The 17,880-nt window shown below is 42.6% G+C and overlaps 2 protein-coding genes across 5 annotated transcripts in view; one reads left to right on the forward strand and one right to left on the reverse strand.

Moving 5' to 3' along the window:
* The first annotated feature begins 3,190 nt into the window (after window positions 1-3,190).
* On the forward strand, window positions 3,191-6,338 carry avpr2l (arginine vasopressin receptor 2, like). The gene is made up of 2 exons (XM_055937241.1): window positions 3,191-4,379; window positions 4,588-6,338. Exons 1-2 carry the CDS (start codon window positions 3,524-3,526, stop codon window positions 4,665-4,667), a joined length of 936 nt encoding a protein of 311 aa, XP_055793216.1. The 5' UTR covers window positions 3,191-3,523; the 3' UTR covers window positions 4,668-6,338.
* An 8,428-nt stretch (window positions 6,339-14,766) lies between these two features.
* The window catches only part of LOC129864919 (THAP domain-containing protein 5-like), a 3,562-nt gene continuing 448 nt past the window's right edge, over window positions 14,767-17,880 (reverse strand). For all 4 annotated transcript variants that reach the window (XM_055937245.1, XM_055937242.1, XM_055937243.1 and 1 more), the window contains exons 2-3: window positions 17,592-17,778; window positions 14,767-16,987 (exon numbers count right to left, since the gene is read on the reverse strand). In XM_055937245.1, coding sequence (XP_055793220.1) covers window positions 16,166-16,987; window positions 17,592-17,732 — 963 coding nt within the window. In that variant the 5' untranslated portion in view covers window positions 17,733-17,778 and the 3' untranslated portion in view covers window positions 14,767-16,165. The remainder of the gene's footprint in view (window positions 16,988-17,591; window positions 17,779-17,880) is intronic.

Consider the following 17,880-nt stretch of genomic DNA (forward strand, 5'->3'; position numbering starts at 1 on the left):
AACATACAGCAGAAGCAAACCCATTATTATGTCATATGTCATTATTATGTCATATGTCATTATTGTTCTGTCATCTATAGAAGAAAAGTGTTCTCTGATTATACACTGTATCCAGATTCCTGTCACAGTGCTCTGAAGTGACTCAATAGTAAACGTTGTTGAAATGATGTTCCTTTCTATGAAGGGCAGCAGATCATTCCATATATTAGTGGCGCAATCCAATTCAAGTTGCCCTTCCCTCTTAACCACGACAAGTCCCTATAGCAACCAGGTCTTGCACCGTGCTCCCTGGAACCGTATAGGTAAGGTTGATGATAGGGGTAAACAAGACAAAGAGTGAGATGGTCAGATGTTTGGAACCGATAGATGATTCACACAGAGACTGAGGATAAAGAGAATCCCATGAGGTCATATAGAAGTCAATTACACTCATATGGCTTTATTGCATGACTCCAGATTCATTTTAAAGTCTATCAGTGCGCGATGGTCCGCAACCTAAAGATGAATCACACTGAGTGGGGATATTGGGAATCCCACAGGATCATAGAAGAGGAAATTGCAGTTATTGCTATGTGGTGTTACAGCGTCCCTCCAGATTCATTTCAAAGTGGCTAGTGTAGCTCAGATCTACTGTATACTGTAGCTAGATACAGCTTTACTGCACCCCTCCAGATTCATTTCAAAGTGGCTAGTGTAGCTCAGATCTACTGTATACTGTAGCTAGATACAGCTTTACTGCACCCCTCCAGATTCATTTCAAAGTGGCTAGTGTAGCTCAGATCTACTGTATACTGTAGCTAGATACAGCTTTACTGCACCCCTCCAGATTCATTTCAAAGTGGCTAGTGTAGCTCAGATCTACTGTATACTGTAGCTAGATACAGCTTTACTGCACCACTCCAGATTCATTTCAAAGTATATTGCAGTGTAGCTAAGAGCCATTGGGAAACAAAAACTCTCTATATATTTTAGGCATAGAGTACATGCTGTGTAAAAGTGGATATCTGAAGGCAGAAGATGCAGCAATGGAAACGTGATAAACGCTGGATGAATAATCTAAAAGGGTCTATTTCTGACTTGCTTTACGACAGAAAGCTGTAGAGCATCACTCATGCACATTACGTCTGCATGTATGTTGCCCTAGTCATATTGCTCCCTGTCACTGAGCATGACGGGTGGCAGAAATGATCGGCTATGAAAAGCCAACTGACATTTACTCCTGAGGTGCTGACCTGTTGCACCCTCTACAACCACTGTGACTATTATTATTTGACCCTGCTTATCATCTATGAACGTTTGAACATCTTGGCCATGTACTGTTATAATCTCTACCCGGCACAGCCAGAAGAGGACTGGCCACTCCTCAGAGCCTGGTTTTTCTCTATGTTTCTTCCTAGGTTTTGGCCTTTCTAGGGAGTTTTTCCTAGCCACCGTGCTTCTATCTGCATTGCTTGCTGTTTGCGGTTTCAGGCTGGGTTTCTGTACAGCGCTTTGTGACATGGCTGATGTAAAAAGGGCTTTATAAATAAATACATTTGATTGATTGATGGATGGGTGGCATGGACAGGTGGCATGGGCGGTTGGCATAGATGGATGGCATGATGGGTGGCATGGACGGGTGGCATAGACAGGTGGCATGGATGGGTGTCATGACAGGTGGCATGATGGACAGGTGGCATGGATGGGTGGGTGGCATGGATGGAATGGGCAGGTGGCATGATGGGTGGCATGGACGGGTGGCATGATGGGCGGCATGATGGGCAGCATGGACAGGTGGCATGATGGGCGGCAAGGACAGGCGGCATGATGGACAGGTGGCATGGATGGGTGGGTGGCATGGATGGAATGGGCAGGTGGCATGATGGGCGGCATGGACAGGTGGCATGATGGGCAGCATGGACAGGTGGCATGATGGGCGGCAAGGACAGGCGGCATGATGGGCGGCATGGACAGGTAGCATGATGGGCGGCATGATGGGCGGCATGATGGGTGACATGGACCGGTGGCATGACAGGTGGCATGATGGGTGGCATGGTGGATGGTATGACGGCTGGCATGATGGGTGTCATGGGCAGGTGGCATGGCGGGTGGCATGGGCAGGTGGCATGATGGGTGGCATGGACAGGTGGCATTATGGGTGGCATGGACAGGTGGCATTAACTGCATAATAGATGTATAAAAGGAAAATACTATTATGTGGTACTTAACAGCGCCATAAACAGTGTCGGTGTGTCCTCACACTGAAGGAGAACAGCCTTTTATTCTAGCATGATGTGGACTGCGTCCCAAATGGCACCCTATTCCCTATATAGTGCACTACTTTTGACCAGGACCCATAGGGTCTAAAGTAGTGCACTATGTAGGGAATGGGGTGTCATATGGGACACAACACAGTGATGGTGTGGAGAGGTTGTGGATAATGAATAACAGCACTCAGCACACTGTATCACTCAGGAGCGAAGGCTCTGCAAGCTGCTAGACACAAATCTCAGCTTCAATACATCCTCTCAGATATGTGCCTTCCTGCTGATAAGTACTGTACAAATTACCTTTTCTCCACCACTGTCACAAAGGCACTGGGTGAAACAGAACTGAGAGAAGTGCTCTCACAGAGGCCAGAGTAACGGTATAAACACATAATTTCACAATATGACATTTACCACAGTGAATCTCTAGGAATTCATTTTCTCCAAGAATATGCCCTGACCAGTCATTACAGTTGTTGACTTGATGCTTTTAAATAAACATGGGTCGTATTGATACATGGAGGCTGAGGGGGAAATGCACGACCAATGTTCTTTTACATTCAACTGTAAAGGATACGAGTCCTTATACCTGACTTTTATCAATCATATTCAACATGGATTCAATTTGAAAGAGTGTTGTTTAGGGGTGGATGTAGTCTGTTCCTTTAGTATTCTGAGGAAGAAAGGCTTCTCATCAGGCCCATGTGGCTGGTGGTCACAAAGTACAGGTCTATGTCCACAATTAATATTGACAGGAAATGGAAATGAGGGACATTGAAGGAAATGAATGTGCACTCACGTGTGAAGCCAGGGGAGGTGTTCATATTGAACACGTAGCCTGGATGTTCATTGCACTCTGGGAATGCGCACTGCGCACCTACCTATACAGCACATTCTGATTTCATTGGTGCATCCAGAGCCATATTTAAACAGGCCTACAGCTCTGGTGCACCTGTCGTTGCTGCCCATCTTTTCTCGGACGGTGATGGTCCGTACAAAATGTCATAGTCAGACGATGCTTGCAGGGCTACCCAACCACATGGCGCCGGGTGGCCAAACTGACGTTTCTTGAAGGTGCAGCAATTAAATTCAGGGTGAGTCGTCAGGCAAACACCACGCTACTACCAGCTAAAGCACTTGTTGCTGCTGCGCAGAGCCACTGCGCATCATAGGCGACAGAGTGGCCGAATTGCCAATAGGAAAGTATTGGACCTAATTTTCTGAACATAATGAACAATGAAAAAACAAATAGTAACCAAAAAATATTGTAAGGGACAATGAGTTTACAACTCAATTATAGTGGCAATGGAAGTTCGGAGCGGGAGGACGTGGGAGGAACTGATGAAACAGGTGAACACGACTTTGCGCTTCTAAAAGCTGGAGTTTTGGGATTGATTTTTGTCTTAGCCACATGTGGGAATTTGTGCCTTCTACATGCACTTTGGAGGAAGCGCAAGATGAATACAAGGACCCATCTGTTCCTTCTGCACCTGTGCTTCGCGGACCTAGTGGTCGCTTTCTTCCAAGTCCTACCGCAGCTCTGCATGGAGATTACACACCGGTTCCGAGGCTCAGATTTCGTCTGTAGGTCGGTGAAATATCTTCAGGTGGTTGGGATGTTCGCCTCCACATACATGATAGTGGCCATGACCATAGATCGGTACCATGCGGTCTGCAAACCCATGGTGTCGTTCGTGAAGGGTTCCTTTAAGAGGTACGTCGCCATAGGCGCAGCGTGGCTGATCTCTCTGGCTTTCAGCACTCCGCAACTCTTCATCTTCTCTCTCCAAGAACTAGAGGACAACCTGTATGATTGTTGGGCGACATTTATCGAACCTTGGGGTTCTAAGATATACATCAGCTGGATCACTTTATCAGTGTTTGTTCTCCCGGTTATTATCTTACTGTACTGCCAGATTAAAATATGCACGGGGATATACTTCAACATGAAGAGAAAGGCGCTCCAGGCTTCCACGAGCGACAGGCGCACGGGCACCAAAGGGGTCTCGAGCGCGATGTTGAAGACGGTCAAAATGACATTCGTCATCATTATGGTCTACTCGATATGCTGGAGCCCCTTCTTTGTGGTCCAGTTGTGGTCTGCATGGAGTCCCAGTACAGCGCCCACAAATGGTAAATTCGATTTTATTTGCGTACCTGCTTGTCATTTTACTACATTGTTAGGAGCACAGGTATCTAGAAGCCACAGGTATCTAGTTTAATCACACCGATTGGCCTCCAGTTCCATTGATTTGCATGACCTTTCCCATTCTTCCTGTGGAAACCTGTAGTGCTATATTTATCATGCCATATCCCCTCTCTTTCTCTCTCTCACTCTCAGGTCCACTGTTTGTCATCATCATGCTGCTTGCCAGTCTAAACAGCTGTACCAACCCTTGGATCTATCTTTACTACAGCTAGAAGAAACTATGTTGGACTAGCTCTGGTCCGGGGCGTTACTTTCAGCTTCACAGAAGGCTCAGCATCAGCAAGCCACACATAACACCATGGACCAGAGCTATTGATGGACCATATGGGCAGTAAGGAAACTCCCCCTACTCCACTGCTTCACCTTCTACTGTATATAGCATTTCTTTGATGTCATTGAAGACCCATGGTTTAGACACATGTAAATATATGTAAATATCCTTGTTGATTCAACATCAATATTGGTACGTCAAGCCGGCCATTTCAGCTCTCAGCGGTAAGCAAATGTAATGTATATTCTTTCAAGCTAATATTCTATAAGAGGTGCAGGAACTGGAGCAGTAGAACATTTGAGGTGGCGGTACTCAGTTCCGGTGAGCTCCTGTCCAGATCAATCACTGATTATCTGGGATGACAGGCCACCAGAAAAACTATTGTGAGGAAGGATATGGGCATCAGTGAACAACGAATGGTTGCTTTGTGAGTATAATGTGTATTTATCATGACTATCTGGTCCATATATTTATTGACGTGTTTGAACTTTGACATGTCTTTACATAGATATCTGTATTTTCTCTGTTTTTGTGTAATGCAACAATAAAACACATGTCTGTACATGATTTGAATAATTAACTGAACAAGTCTGAAAGTATCTATCTACTAATACTAACATTATTTTAAAACCCTGGTGCAGAACTCTGTTCAGGAGGAGTGTAACTGTTTCCTGTAGGTGGGGTCGTGTGGTTGTGTTGGTGCAGAACTCTGTTCAGGAGGAGTGTAACTGTTTCCTGTAGGTGGGGTCGTGTGGTTGTGTTGGTGCAGAACTCTGTTCAGGAGGAGTGTAACTGTTTCCTGTAGGTGGGGTCGTGTGGTTGTGCTGGTGCAGAACTCTGTTCAGGAGGAGTGTAACTGTTTCCTGTAGGTGGGGTCGTGTGGTTGTGCTGGTGCAGAACTCTGTTCAGGAGGAGTGTAACTGTTTCCTGTAGGTGGGGTCGTGTGGTTGTGCTGGTGCAGAACTCTGTTCAGGAGGAGTGTAACTGTTTCCTGTAGGTGGGGTCGTGTGGTTGTGCTGGTGCAGAACTCTGTTCAGGAGGAGTGTAACTGTTTCCTGTAGGTGGGGTCGTGTGGTTGTGCTGGTGCAGAACTCTGTTCAGGAGGAGTGTAACTGTTTCCTGTAGGTGGGGTCGTGTGGTTGTGCTGGTGCAGAACTCTGTTCAGGAGGAGTGTAACTGTTTCCTGTAGGTGGGGTCGTGTGGTTGTGCTCAGGTAAAACTGTTTTTCATGTTTAATGTTTAACATTACTGTACTGTTGTGTTGATTTCTGCTGCCTTCTCGGCCAGGCCTCCCTTGCAATGGACCATCTGTGTCTCAATTGGCTTTTCCTGGTTAAATAAAGGTCAAATATTAAGTTCCATATGGAAGTGAAATAATTCAGTGTTTTCTGGTAAAGCACACTATCAAAGGAATAACTCAAATGACTTACATATGGTTGGGCTCTCTCCCTTCTAGCTTCAAACAAAATGGTACCGTGTGGTAAACGTTTAAAAGAAATTAAGACCATTGTTACATTCAACAATAGTCCTATGGTTTTCTTTTGAAAATACTTTTCCAATAGCAGACACTCAGAGCTGATTTTCTTCCAGCCAAGTGATTATGACACATGCAGGCAGGTTTGGGGAGTAACTGATTACATGTAATCTGATAACCATCAGTTACGTTACCAGCAAAAAATATTGTAATCAGATTACAGATGCTGTTGAAATACTAGATGGTTACATGTTCCATTACTTTTAAATTCAGAAAGGATGTTTGCGGGAAAAAATACATTACGGCACCTTTGTGTTTTCTCAATGATATTCAATTGTAAAAAGACGCAAGTTAAAGTTTGTTCCACCTGAGCAAGTCTGACCACCAGTCAGAGAGCACTATGATGACACACCAAATGATGACCACCAATCAGAGAGCACTATGATGACACACCAAATGATGACCACCAGTCAGAGACCACGATGATGACACACCAAATGATGACCACCAATCAGAGACCACTATGATGACACACATTTGATGGATCCATTTGGTCTTTTTCTAATGCCTCTTAAAGGGAAAGTAATCAGATTGCATTACTGAGTTTGGGCAATCCAAAGTTACATTACTGATTACAATTTTGGACAGACAACTAGTAACTAACGGATTACATTTGGAAAGTAACCTACCCAACCCTGCATGCATGTTATTGACAATTTGGTAACACTTTATATTAAGGTTCCTTAATAAACAATATATAAACAGTCAGTCAAGAGTTTACTTACCCCTTATTCATCATTATTCCTACATTTGTAAATGTCATTAAGCAATCTGTAAATAGTCATTTACGCATTTATAAACGTTATTTTAAATAATTTATTTACGAATTATGAGATCATTCATAAATTGTTTGATCATAGTATGTTAACAATTTGTAAATTATTAATAATCGACAACTAATGTACTTATTTGTCAACCTAAGTTATTGTCAACATAAGATTATTGATAATGTATTTGTTAATGGTTGATTAATGGTTTGACTCAGCATGTATTTACATATTTATAAATGTATTTATATACAGTATGTCATGAATGGTATATTTATTCATTGTTAATGAGTACATTAAGAAATGTGAGAACAGTTACTTACTAATACCTCAGTTGATGATTAATTTAGATCCTTATAAACCATTTACTAATTATTAATAAACTATTTTGCAGCCCCTAATTTAATGTTGTGAATCCAATGGGTTGCTTTAGCATTACCTAGCCTAGCATGCTGACGAAAAAAAGCAGTTTAATGAATAACGAGCAGTATTTAAATCTTCTCGGTTTTGTGGCTTGGATAATGGGATAATTAGAGGAGTACAGCAACACCTTCTATTCACGGATTGACGTACGTTTTTCAAGCCAAAAAGCCAAATCCCTCGTCCGTCACTGCGGTGAAAACACATTGGAATAGGAAAGTTTTGACTTGAAGGCAGACTGAACTCCAAGTTGAGTCTTGGCTAACTAAACACAGTAACATACAGTAGCAGTCTAAAGTCTGGACATACCTATTCATTCAAGGGTTTTTTCTTTATTTTTACTATTTTCTACATTGGAGAATAATAATGATGACATCAAAACTATGAAATAACACATATGTAGTAACCAAAAAAGTGTTAAACAAATCAAAATATAATTTATACTTGAGATTCTTCAAAGTAGCCTGCCCTTCGCCTTGATGACAGCTTTGTACGCTCTTGGCATTCTCTCAACCAGCTTCATGAGGTAGTCTTTTGACTGCTACTGTATATAAATACATTGATAAATATGTATATAAATGGTGAATCAAACCATTAATCAACCATTAACAAATGCCTTATAACTAATCTACTGAGTTGACAATAACTCCTTAATAACAATGTTGTTATGATTGCTCCTGGCTGTGGTTTGCTTCATTGTCACTTAATGTGACTTTCAGACTGTCTGAATAATAGACCGTGAAATGACAAAAACACAAGACGATCTATTCTCTTCACAAATGTTTATCCATCTTGCAAACATTCAGACAAAGAACAAAGGACTTGATTGCAAGTTGCCTGTGAGGAAGAGAAATGCCTTTCATGTTCAGTTTGAAAGCTATCGTCATACTTAAGCAAGTGTGTGGTATATGGCCAATATACCACGGCTAAGGGCTGTATCCAGGCACTCTGTGTTGCGCTTCAGAACAGCCCTTAGCCGTGGTATATTGGCCATATACCACAGCTCCTCATGCCAATATACAGTGGGGCAAAAAAGTATTTAGTCAGCCACCAATTGTGCAAGTTCTCCCACTTAAAAATATGAGAGAGGCCTTTAATTTTCATCATAGTTACACTTCAACTATGACAGACAAAATGAGAAAAAAAAAATACAGAAAATCACATTGTAGGATTTTTAATGAATTTATTTGCAAATTATGGTGGAAAATAAGTATTTGGTCAATAACAAAAGTTTATCTCAATACATTGTTATATACTCTTTGTTGGCAATGACAGAGGTCAAACGTCTTCTGTAAGTCTTCACAAGGTTTTCACACACTGTTGCTGGTATTTTGGCCCATTCCTCCATGCAGATCTCCTCTACAGCAGTGATGTTTTGGGGCTGTTGCTGGGCAACACGGACTTTCAACTCCCTCCAAAGATTTTCTATGGGGTTGAGATCTGGAGACTGGCTAGGCCACTCCAGGACCTTGAAATGCTTCTTACGAAGCCACTCCTTCGTTGTCCGGGCGGTGTGTTTGGGATCATTGTCATGCTGAAAGACCCAGCCACGTTTCATCTTCAATGCCCTTGCTGATGGAAGGAGGTTTTCACTCAAAATCTCACGATACATGGCCCCAGTCATTCTTTCCTTTACACGGATCAGTCGTCCTGGTCCCTTTGCAGAAAAACAGCCCCAAAGCATGATGTTTCCACCCCCATGCTTCACAGTAGGTATGGTGTTCTTTCGATGCAACTCAGCATACTTTGTCCTCCAAACACGACGAGTTGAGTTTTTACCAAAAAGTTATATTTTGGTTTCATCTGACCATATGACATTCTCCCAATCTTCTTCTGGATCATCCAAATGCTCTCTAGCAAACTTCAGACGGGCCTGGACATGTACTGGCTTAAGCAGGGGGACACGTCTGGCACTGTAGGATTTGAGTCCCTGGCGGCGTAGTGTTTTACTGATGGTAGGCTTTGTTACTTTGGTCCCAGCTCTCTGCAGGTCATTCACTAGGTCCCCCCGTGTGGTTCTGGGATTTTTGCTCACCGTTCTTGTGATCATTTTGACCCCACGGGGTGAGATCTTGCGTGGAGCCCCAGATCGTGGGAGATTATCAGTGGTCTTGTATGTCTTCCATTTCCTAATAATTGCTCCCACAGTTGATTTCTTCAAACCAAGCTGCTTACCTATTGCAGATTCAGTCTTCCCAGTCTGGTGCAGGTCTACAATTTTGTTTCTGGTGTCCTTTGACAGCTCTTTGGTCTTGGCCATAGTGGAGTTTGGAGTGTGACTGTTTGAGTTTGTGGACAGGTGTCTTTTATACTGATAACAAGTTCAAACAGGTGCCAATAATACAGGTAACGAGTGGAGGACAGAGGAGCCTCTTAAAGAAGAAGTTACAGGTCTGTGAGAACCAGAAATGTTGCTTGTTTGTAGGTGACCAAATACTTATTTTCCACCATAATTTGCAAATAAATTCATTAAAAGTCCTACAATGTGCTTTTTTGGATTTTTTTTTCTCATTTTGTCTGTCATAGTTGAAGTGTACCTATGATGAAAATTACAGGTCTCTCATCTTTTTAAGTGGGAGAACTTGCACTATTGGTGGCTGACTAAATACTTTTTTGCCCCACTGTAGTATATGTAGTATGGCTTGTCCAACAGGTTTCATAACCACTACCTGCATTCACATAATTACTGTACTTTATCTTTAATGGGGCAGTCTGCGTTTCCTACATCCATTTTTCGACTTTGAAATCAATTAAATCTACCCATCGATTCTTGAAGAATATAACTTATAAATGACCATGAGTTTAGTTTATCTGTCGTACCCTATCAGAACCCAATCAAAAAACTTGTTTTACTCCAATATTTGTAAACAATGCAATTGTAAACAGAGTATAGCCTCAAAACAGATGTTTACCAAAACAGTGGCGGGGTGTCGCTTCGATATAGTTTGAACTGCAGAGTTTTAAAGGCCCACTGTTCCAAAGACATGACTCCTACATGGAACTGTATGTGCTGTACTGCAGGGATTATTCTACAGGTTACAGTTAGATTACCGCACCTGTCATTCACCTCCTTTATAGAATTCACTGAAGAACATGTTGTTCATTTACTTGATGAACAAGCCTCAATTAGCCTTGATGGACACCTACTGAGCATTCAATACAAACTCAATTAAGAGACTTCTCTCCCAGCCAATCAGTCCCAATTATAGACGATTTCTAATGAACAATGGTGGGAACATCTGTCAGTAACCACAGGTTTGTTTACTTGGCTCGTCTTGTACTGCAAACAAACACTCAATTTCGACTCTTCATTGGCTTTTATGGATCAGAGTGGTTACTGTGGGGTTTTTGTGTCTCCATGGCAATTGTAGGCTAAGCTATATTAGTATGTCTTGGGAGTGGTTATGGCCACTCCTCCCCGTTGACACTGTAGTGGTTCTAAGTGTGCTTGTGAGCGAGCAAGAGCGAGAGCGCGAGCGAGAGAGACTGTAGTGGTCCTCAGACCCTTCTTTAGTCCCTCTGAGTGCGAGAGAGAGAGAGAGCGAACGAGAAAGAGAGAGAGAGAGAGAGACTGTAGTGGTCCTCAGACCCTTCTTTAGTCCCTCTGAGTGCGAGAGAGAGAGAGCGAGCGAGAGCGCGAGCGAGAGAGACTGTAGTGGTCCTCAGACCCTTCTTTAGTCCCTCTGTGATCAGACATGTCATCCTCCATCTCCAAGGGAGATCAACAGCTCTGTGTTCAGACATGTCATCCTCTATCTCCAGGAGAGATCAACAGCTCTGTGATCAGACATGTCATCCTCCATCTCCAAGGGAGATCAACAGCTCTGTGTTCAGACATGTCATCCTCTATCTCCAGGAGAGATCAACAGCTCTGTGTTCAGACATGTCATCCTCTATCTCCAGGAGAGATCAACAGCTCTGTGTTCAGACATGTCATCCTCTATCTCCAGGAGAGATCAACAGCTCTGTGTTCAGACATGTCATCCTCTATCTCCAGGAGAGATCAACAGCTCTGTGTTCAGACATGTCATCCTCTATCTCCAGGAGAGATCAACAGCTCTGTGTTCAGACATGTCATCCTCTATCTCCAGGAGAGATCAACAGCTCTGTGATCAGACATGTCATCCTCTATCTCCAGGAGAGATCAACAGCTCTGTGATCAGACATGTCATCCTCTAAGAATGCCCTGGTATGTGTCAGGACCCGGTGTGAGAAAGTCACTAATAAATCGGCAGAACCCAGAAGATGAGGCAGACACAGCAGTACTAGAGACGGTGGTTTAATCAAAGGAAAGATCTTCTGGCAAAAATATAAATCCACAACGTCCAAAACAAAAGCCAAGAGACAAAAATAGATATCTTCAAAAATACAAAGAAAATCCACAAAGTGGTAAGAACAGCAAGGGAAAAAACTAACCTCAAAAGACTAATCCAAAATAAACAAGAACAATACCAGAGAATCTCTGGAAACTCCAACAAGAGAAAACGTTAACAGCAGGGCTGGGGCTGGGTGCTAACGTACAAACACTGAGCAAAGAACTGAGGAACACACAGGGTTTAAATACCAAACAAGGGAACGACCTACAGGTGCAAACAATAAGAGCAAGGAAAAAACAAAAGGTTCAAAAAAGGTGCAATGGGGACATCTAGTGTCCAAAACCTGAACAGTCCTGGCCAAAACCTGACAGAATGTCCATCTAATCCCTTCACGTACATTAAAAGCACAGTCTCAGAGACAGATTAGATGTGTTCAAGGGTGCATCCCAAATGGCTCCCTATTCCCTATATAGGGTTATGGTCAGAAGTAGTGCACTATAAAGGGAATAGGGTGCCATTTGGGTGCCATTGAACCATGGTGAATGAATTGGATGTCTTCGTGTCTCATGTCCTCCACCCTCGGCGGGTCGGCAACAACCGGATGCATCTGGTTTTCAGGGGAAATAGGAAGAGTCTGTGAGGCGACTTCCTCTTCAGGACGTAGACAAGGCAACACTCCACCTTAACTCTCCTCCACATTTACTGGATTGATTCAACAGTGCAGAAGAGAACCTCCACCGACAGTACATTTTTCTCCTCAGGACCAGAGAGAGAGAAACGCCCGCTGCGTCAGGTTACTTGTCACTTATGTGCATGATACACGTGGAACAGCGCCACGACTCCATTGAACCAATAATGATTGTGTAAATACTTCCAGAAAAAAACGTTTTTTTTTCCCTCTGGAGTCATTTTTCTCAAATGAAAGGCAAAAACGACTGACCTGTTCTGACAATCCCATGCATAATGCATGTTAATACTTTAGACTCCAGGTGATTAGTAGCTCGCCTTCAATTACTAGAAGTATACTCTATCTTTGAATGGACATAGCACAGCGGATGGATGCTTCATTTAGCATTAGCCTTTCACAAACAACAATAATAATACCATCAAAAGACTTATTACTCTGAAATGAAATTAGACTCTAAGTCCAAAACAAACAATGGCCCCATTAAGTCTGTTTGTTTAGAGTCTTGACTAATGCGTTGGAATAATGCTAAACACCTCATTTATTCCTACGAGTCGTTCAGGCAAGTGCAGTCAGGGAGCGCGTTCCAAATGGGCCACAGTAGTGTATTATACAGACCCTCTGGGAAGCAGACAAGGCCTCGGGTCCGAGGGATGGAAGGCGTTTCTCTCAGGGGGTGGGTGCAGAAAGATGCGGGGGTGAATCCTAACGAATGTTGACGTAGTCATGCAGTGATGTCAACGGGAGACTAAGTGAACATTAGGCATCTAATGAGAGCCTTTAGAAAGGTCAGTTATGACGAATGCATCAGCATGTAATTATCATTGAAACAAATGGACTTTCCACACATGGCAGTGGCACCTAACAACCACTTGTCTTTTGTTATGACTACGGGTACAATTAAACTAAGTGCTTTTCTAAAGGCAAAAAGTCAGTGCTTAGATGTTCAGTTCAACCATACCTGGAGTTCTTCCTGTATCACACAAAGTCTATGAATAGGCTGCTGCTCCAGAAACCTGGATCAATGCGTTAGCCAGCTAACTGTCCAAAACTGCCTGAAATAACTTCACAGTTCTGAAGTTTCCAAACAAAACAATATTTCCAATAAAAACAACCAAAATAGCTTTCTTAATCAACCAGAACATCAATAGTTAAATGTGTCTGCTAATCAAAGTTAGCTGGCTAAGTTAATAATCCTGCTTTCTGAAATAGCCCGTTGGGTTGGTGCAGTGCAGACATAAACCTGCCCGATGGCAGTTTGCATTCTGCATAGGATCTAGGATACAAACAGGAGCAGACTTGGCAACAGGCAGAGCTGCAGTCAGATGACTAGGAGAGAGCCTAAAGGCAGAAGAGTGAGGAGCAAAATCAGATTGCCATTTTGAGGCCCATGTTCTAATGTAATACAAAGTTCATTAGATGTGTTGCGAGCACAAAGGTACTGCATTGAAACACACAAGCACAGCAATTAACATCTGTAATTGAATAAATATTGTTTTCCTATGACCGACATGATTGGGTGTTGTGTGTGTCCTTGTATTTGTGCTGCTGATACATTCTATTGGACAGACACAGAACAAGAGTGTGGGCCAATCATCGAGAGCCAAAGACAGGACCTATAGGCCTATCTTTACATGATCAAAGTCAACCTATATGATTTGAAATCGTCAGTGAAGTCCCCAGCTTCTTCATTACTGCTCAAAAGGTCTTCTCGGAGATCAATGAAATTGCTGTGAAGTTCACATTGTAGCATTGCAGACTAGTAATCAATCAGTCATCTCAGTGTACACGCTGTTCTTCTGACCTGAGATCAATAAACTGGGAAAGTGACAATGTCGTAAGTTTGTCTTCAGAGTGGCTCTGTGAGACGTGTGACGTTTCTCTTATAGATCTCAGGTCAAAATAACAGCATGTAGTCTACACTGGGATTAGAGCTCCCTTCACAATAGCCTCCAAGCAGCCCTTTTATCAACGCTGTCGTGCTTTATGTAGCTGCTATTTATCTCTCTACTATTGCTCCTATGTAATGCTAGTCGTTGCTCACATTATGTTTCACTACAAGTGATGTGAAATGAAATGGTCAGTTCTGGTTCGATGTTACGCCACGTTCATAACAACAGAGATTTTCCCCCACAGCTGCATAAAGCTCCGACATGAAGATCACTGACGTCATGATTTGATCCCCCCCCCCCCCCCCCCCTGAGTTCCCAGTTGTCTTGAAACCATCAGTTTCATCATGACACGTGTGATGTCATTGCCAGTGCATTGATAAAAGCGTTGCAGGTAATGTAAGCCCATCAAGAAAGAGGACCACAGTGTTGTATTTTCATCAATGAGAAGTCAGTTGACCATTTAATGACATTATGGAAAGAAGTAGAGGACGCCCAACCAATGGGAGTCAAGGAGCAAACAGTTACATCATCAAAAAGATGCAACGCTTGTTGAACATCAAATGTATTATTTTATTTAAGCAACTATTAACAGCTTGACGTTTCAGCCTTCAATGGCCTTCACCAGAACCGGTTTATTTATCAGAACCGGTTTATTCATCAGAACCTGTTTATTTATCAGAACCTGTTTATTCACCAGAACCGGTTTATTTATCAGAACCTGTTTATTCATCAGAACCTGTTTATTTATCAGAACCGGTTTATTTATCAGAACCGGTTTATTCATCAGAACCTGTTTATTTATCAGAACCTGTTTATTCACCAGAACCGGTTTATTTATCAGAACCGGTTTATTTATCAGAACCTGTTTATTCATCAGAACCTGTTTATTCACCAGAACCGGTTTATTCATCAGAACCTGTTTATTCATCAGAACCGGTTTATTCATCAGAACCGGTTTATTCACCAGAACCGGTTTATTTATCAGAACCTGTTTATTCACCAGAACCTGTTTATTCATCAGAACCTGTTTATTCATCAGAACCTGTTTATTCATCAGAACCGGTTTATTTATCAGAACCGGTTTATTTATCAGAACCGGTTTATTCACCAGAACCCGTTTATTTATCAGAACCTGTTCTGATGAAGGCCATTGATGAAGTCCGAAATGTCAAGCTTTTAATAGTTGCTTGGATAAACATATATTTCGAATAGTGAGCAAGCATTGCACCTTTTCCTATTCAACCATTTAATTAGAACCAAGAAGATACACCTAAAACGGTGCAATCGTCTCAATTACTCAGATACTTACATACCACAGGATACTTGTTATTATCCACATACATATAAAACAGTAGCGAAAAACATTTCCCTTTTTATACATTAATAACAAGCAAAGTAAGGAGCCGTATGACCGCACAGTAGATATGATATACAAATACTATATCATTGAATAAAACAAACAACCATCTGTAGCACAAGAATAGGGAATATCACTTCCCTTAAAACGCTCCAAATTACACTCCAAATGACATTTATGTCATTCTAAACATAAACAGTAGTGCATAGCGCCAGGGCCTATCCTAAAGACACAGTGCCACCTAGCGGAGACAAATGGAAGGACAGGGATCCCCTGCCCAGAACGTTCTCCGAGAAGGGCCTCACTACAAGTAAGTAATAAAACTCGTGTGAAACATGTAAACAGATAATAAATAAGTACAAGTGATTGAGACTGTAATAACCCTGTAATAACTGTGTAATAACAACACAAAACACATCTCATCAGAAAGACCGTTGTTAATGGAAACAAAGCACTAGGGTTAAGACATCAGAGCAACGCAGAAGTAATATAGTCCTCTAGTAATTTCTGCTTTTCTTTGAAAACAATGTTGCTCTTCTTCAGATGTGCCATCTCGCTCTCAAGCGATCGTATTTTAGCCATGGTGCTTTCCTCTCTCCTATCCAGCTCCATGATCTTGTTGTGGAGGCTGGCTGTCTTCCTCCACAGCTGTTCCTGGTCCGTGTCCTGTTTGGAGTAGGAGTGCTCGTACACAGAGATGTGTTCCCCCTCCCCGGGGCCCTCCTCCCGGTCTCCCACCCACTCCTCCCTCCGCAGCTCCAGAGGGAAGATCCTAAACGTCTGACCGAGGGCCACATGGAGGGCGTCCACCGTGGCTTCACATTCAGAGAAATGGCCGACAGGGACGACGGATTCACAGCAGAGCACAGTCACAGTGGAGTCCAGTGTATCCAGCTGCTGCAGTGTCTCACCAGACAGGTTCAAGCATGAGGCTGTCAGTATCCCACCACTGTCTCCAGATCGTTCTCTGTTCACCTCACACACTGCAGCCTGGGTCTCTGAGAGCATCACCTCCCCCAGGACCATTTCACTAGGAGTAGAGGCCTCTGTGTCTGAAACAAGCGGTCTTTCATATAACAGTGTAGTGACCGTAGATTCACTCGCATCCTCAGGGTTAGGGACAGGAGTGACACTCACCACGACTGGTTCCACTCTGACTGTCCTTTTCAGAATCAGAGGTGTATTCTTGCCAGGAGGGGAGGGGGAGCGGATGAGTTCAATGTTGGCGTCGCATATCCTGGTTTTGGGCTTGGTGGTGTTCTTACTGGTGGAAATGGCTCTATCTTCATCCTGAGGGGAAAGAGTGATGGTAAAACACAAACAGAAATCATGCTATCATAATATAGCCATGTATAGTGCTGTAATTTCTTTATTTTTATTTGGGGGATTTGTGTGTATTATTGTGTATTATTAGGTGTACTGCATTGTTGGATCTAGAAATTAAAGCGTTTCGCTGCAAAATATGTTGTACAAACAAAACAATTTGATGTCGCACTTTAACAAATTCCAGGGATGGTTCAATTCAGAATCAAGGCAGTCAATTCAGGTAAACTTAAATAACAATTCAAAATGTGAAAAAACAGCATCTATTTTCAATGACTTCTCAATAAACTGAGGAGTAGAAGCCATTTATTTCAAAACTTTTTTTCCATTGTTGAATTTTAAATTAAAATAAATTCCTGAATCGACTGCCCTCAAATTGAATTGACCCCAGCCCTGATGAATCCCAAAGAAAAAATCCTAACACAACGCTTTGTACACTGCAATGACGATCAGTGTAAAATGCATGATCAAAGTCATGTGAATCTCTAATATTAATCACTATTCTGGAAATGGGCATTAAGACTTGTGCTAATTTTGTTGGGTGTCATAGAAGGGGTGTCTGTCTACTTACATGGTGTGTGTGAGGGAAGATGGTAGGGAAGGCAGTGTGTTTCAGGTACCGGATCCCCCATCGCAGGTCAAAGCAGTCCTCAGTGAAATGTTCACTACACAGGTACTGGTGTCTGCTGGGGATCCACTCCTCTCGCTTCATGTTGTCTACCCATATCTGCAGCCTGACCTCATCTTGCAAGGGGAACCTGTGGGAGGAGACAATACCAACATGTTGTTAAGACAGCTACATTTGTTGACATGCCCTAATTCGATTTGTCAGCCCCATCCAAATTCTCAAGATTACATAC

This window comes from Salvelinus fontinalis, chromosome 11 (genome assembly GCF_029448725.1).
Source record: "Salvelinus fontinalis isolate EN_2023a chromosome 11, ASM2944872v1, whole genome shotgun sequence".
In the NCBI taxonomy this organism is placed as follows: domain Eukaryota; kingdom Metazoa; phylum Chordata; class Actinopteri; order Salmoniformes; family Salmonidae; genus Salvelinus; species Salvelinus fontinalis.

What these genes read in the sequence shown, in the direction of transcription:
- avpr2l (XM_055937241.1), top strand. Translation starts at nt 3,524, where the DNA reads ATGAGTTTACAACTCAATTATAGTGGCAATGGAAGTTCGGAGCGGGAG. An exon ending in CAGTACAGCGCCCACAAATG is followed by an intron (nt 4,380 to 4,587) that starts GTAAATTCGATT and finishes TCTCACTCTCAG; the next exon opens with GTCCACTGTTTGTCATCATC.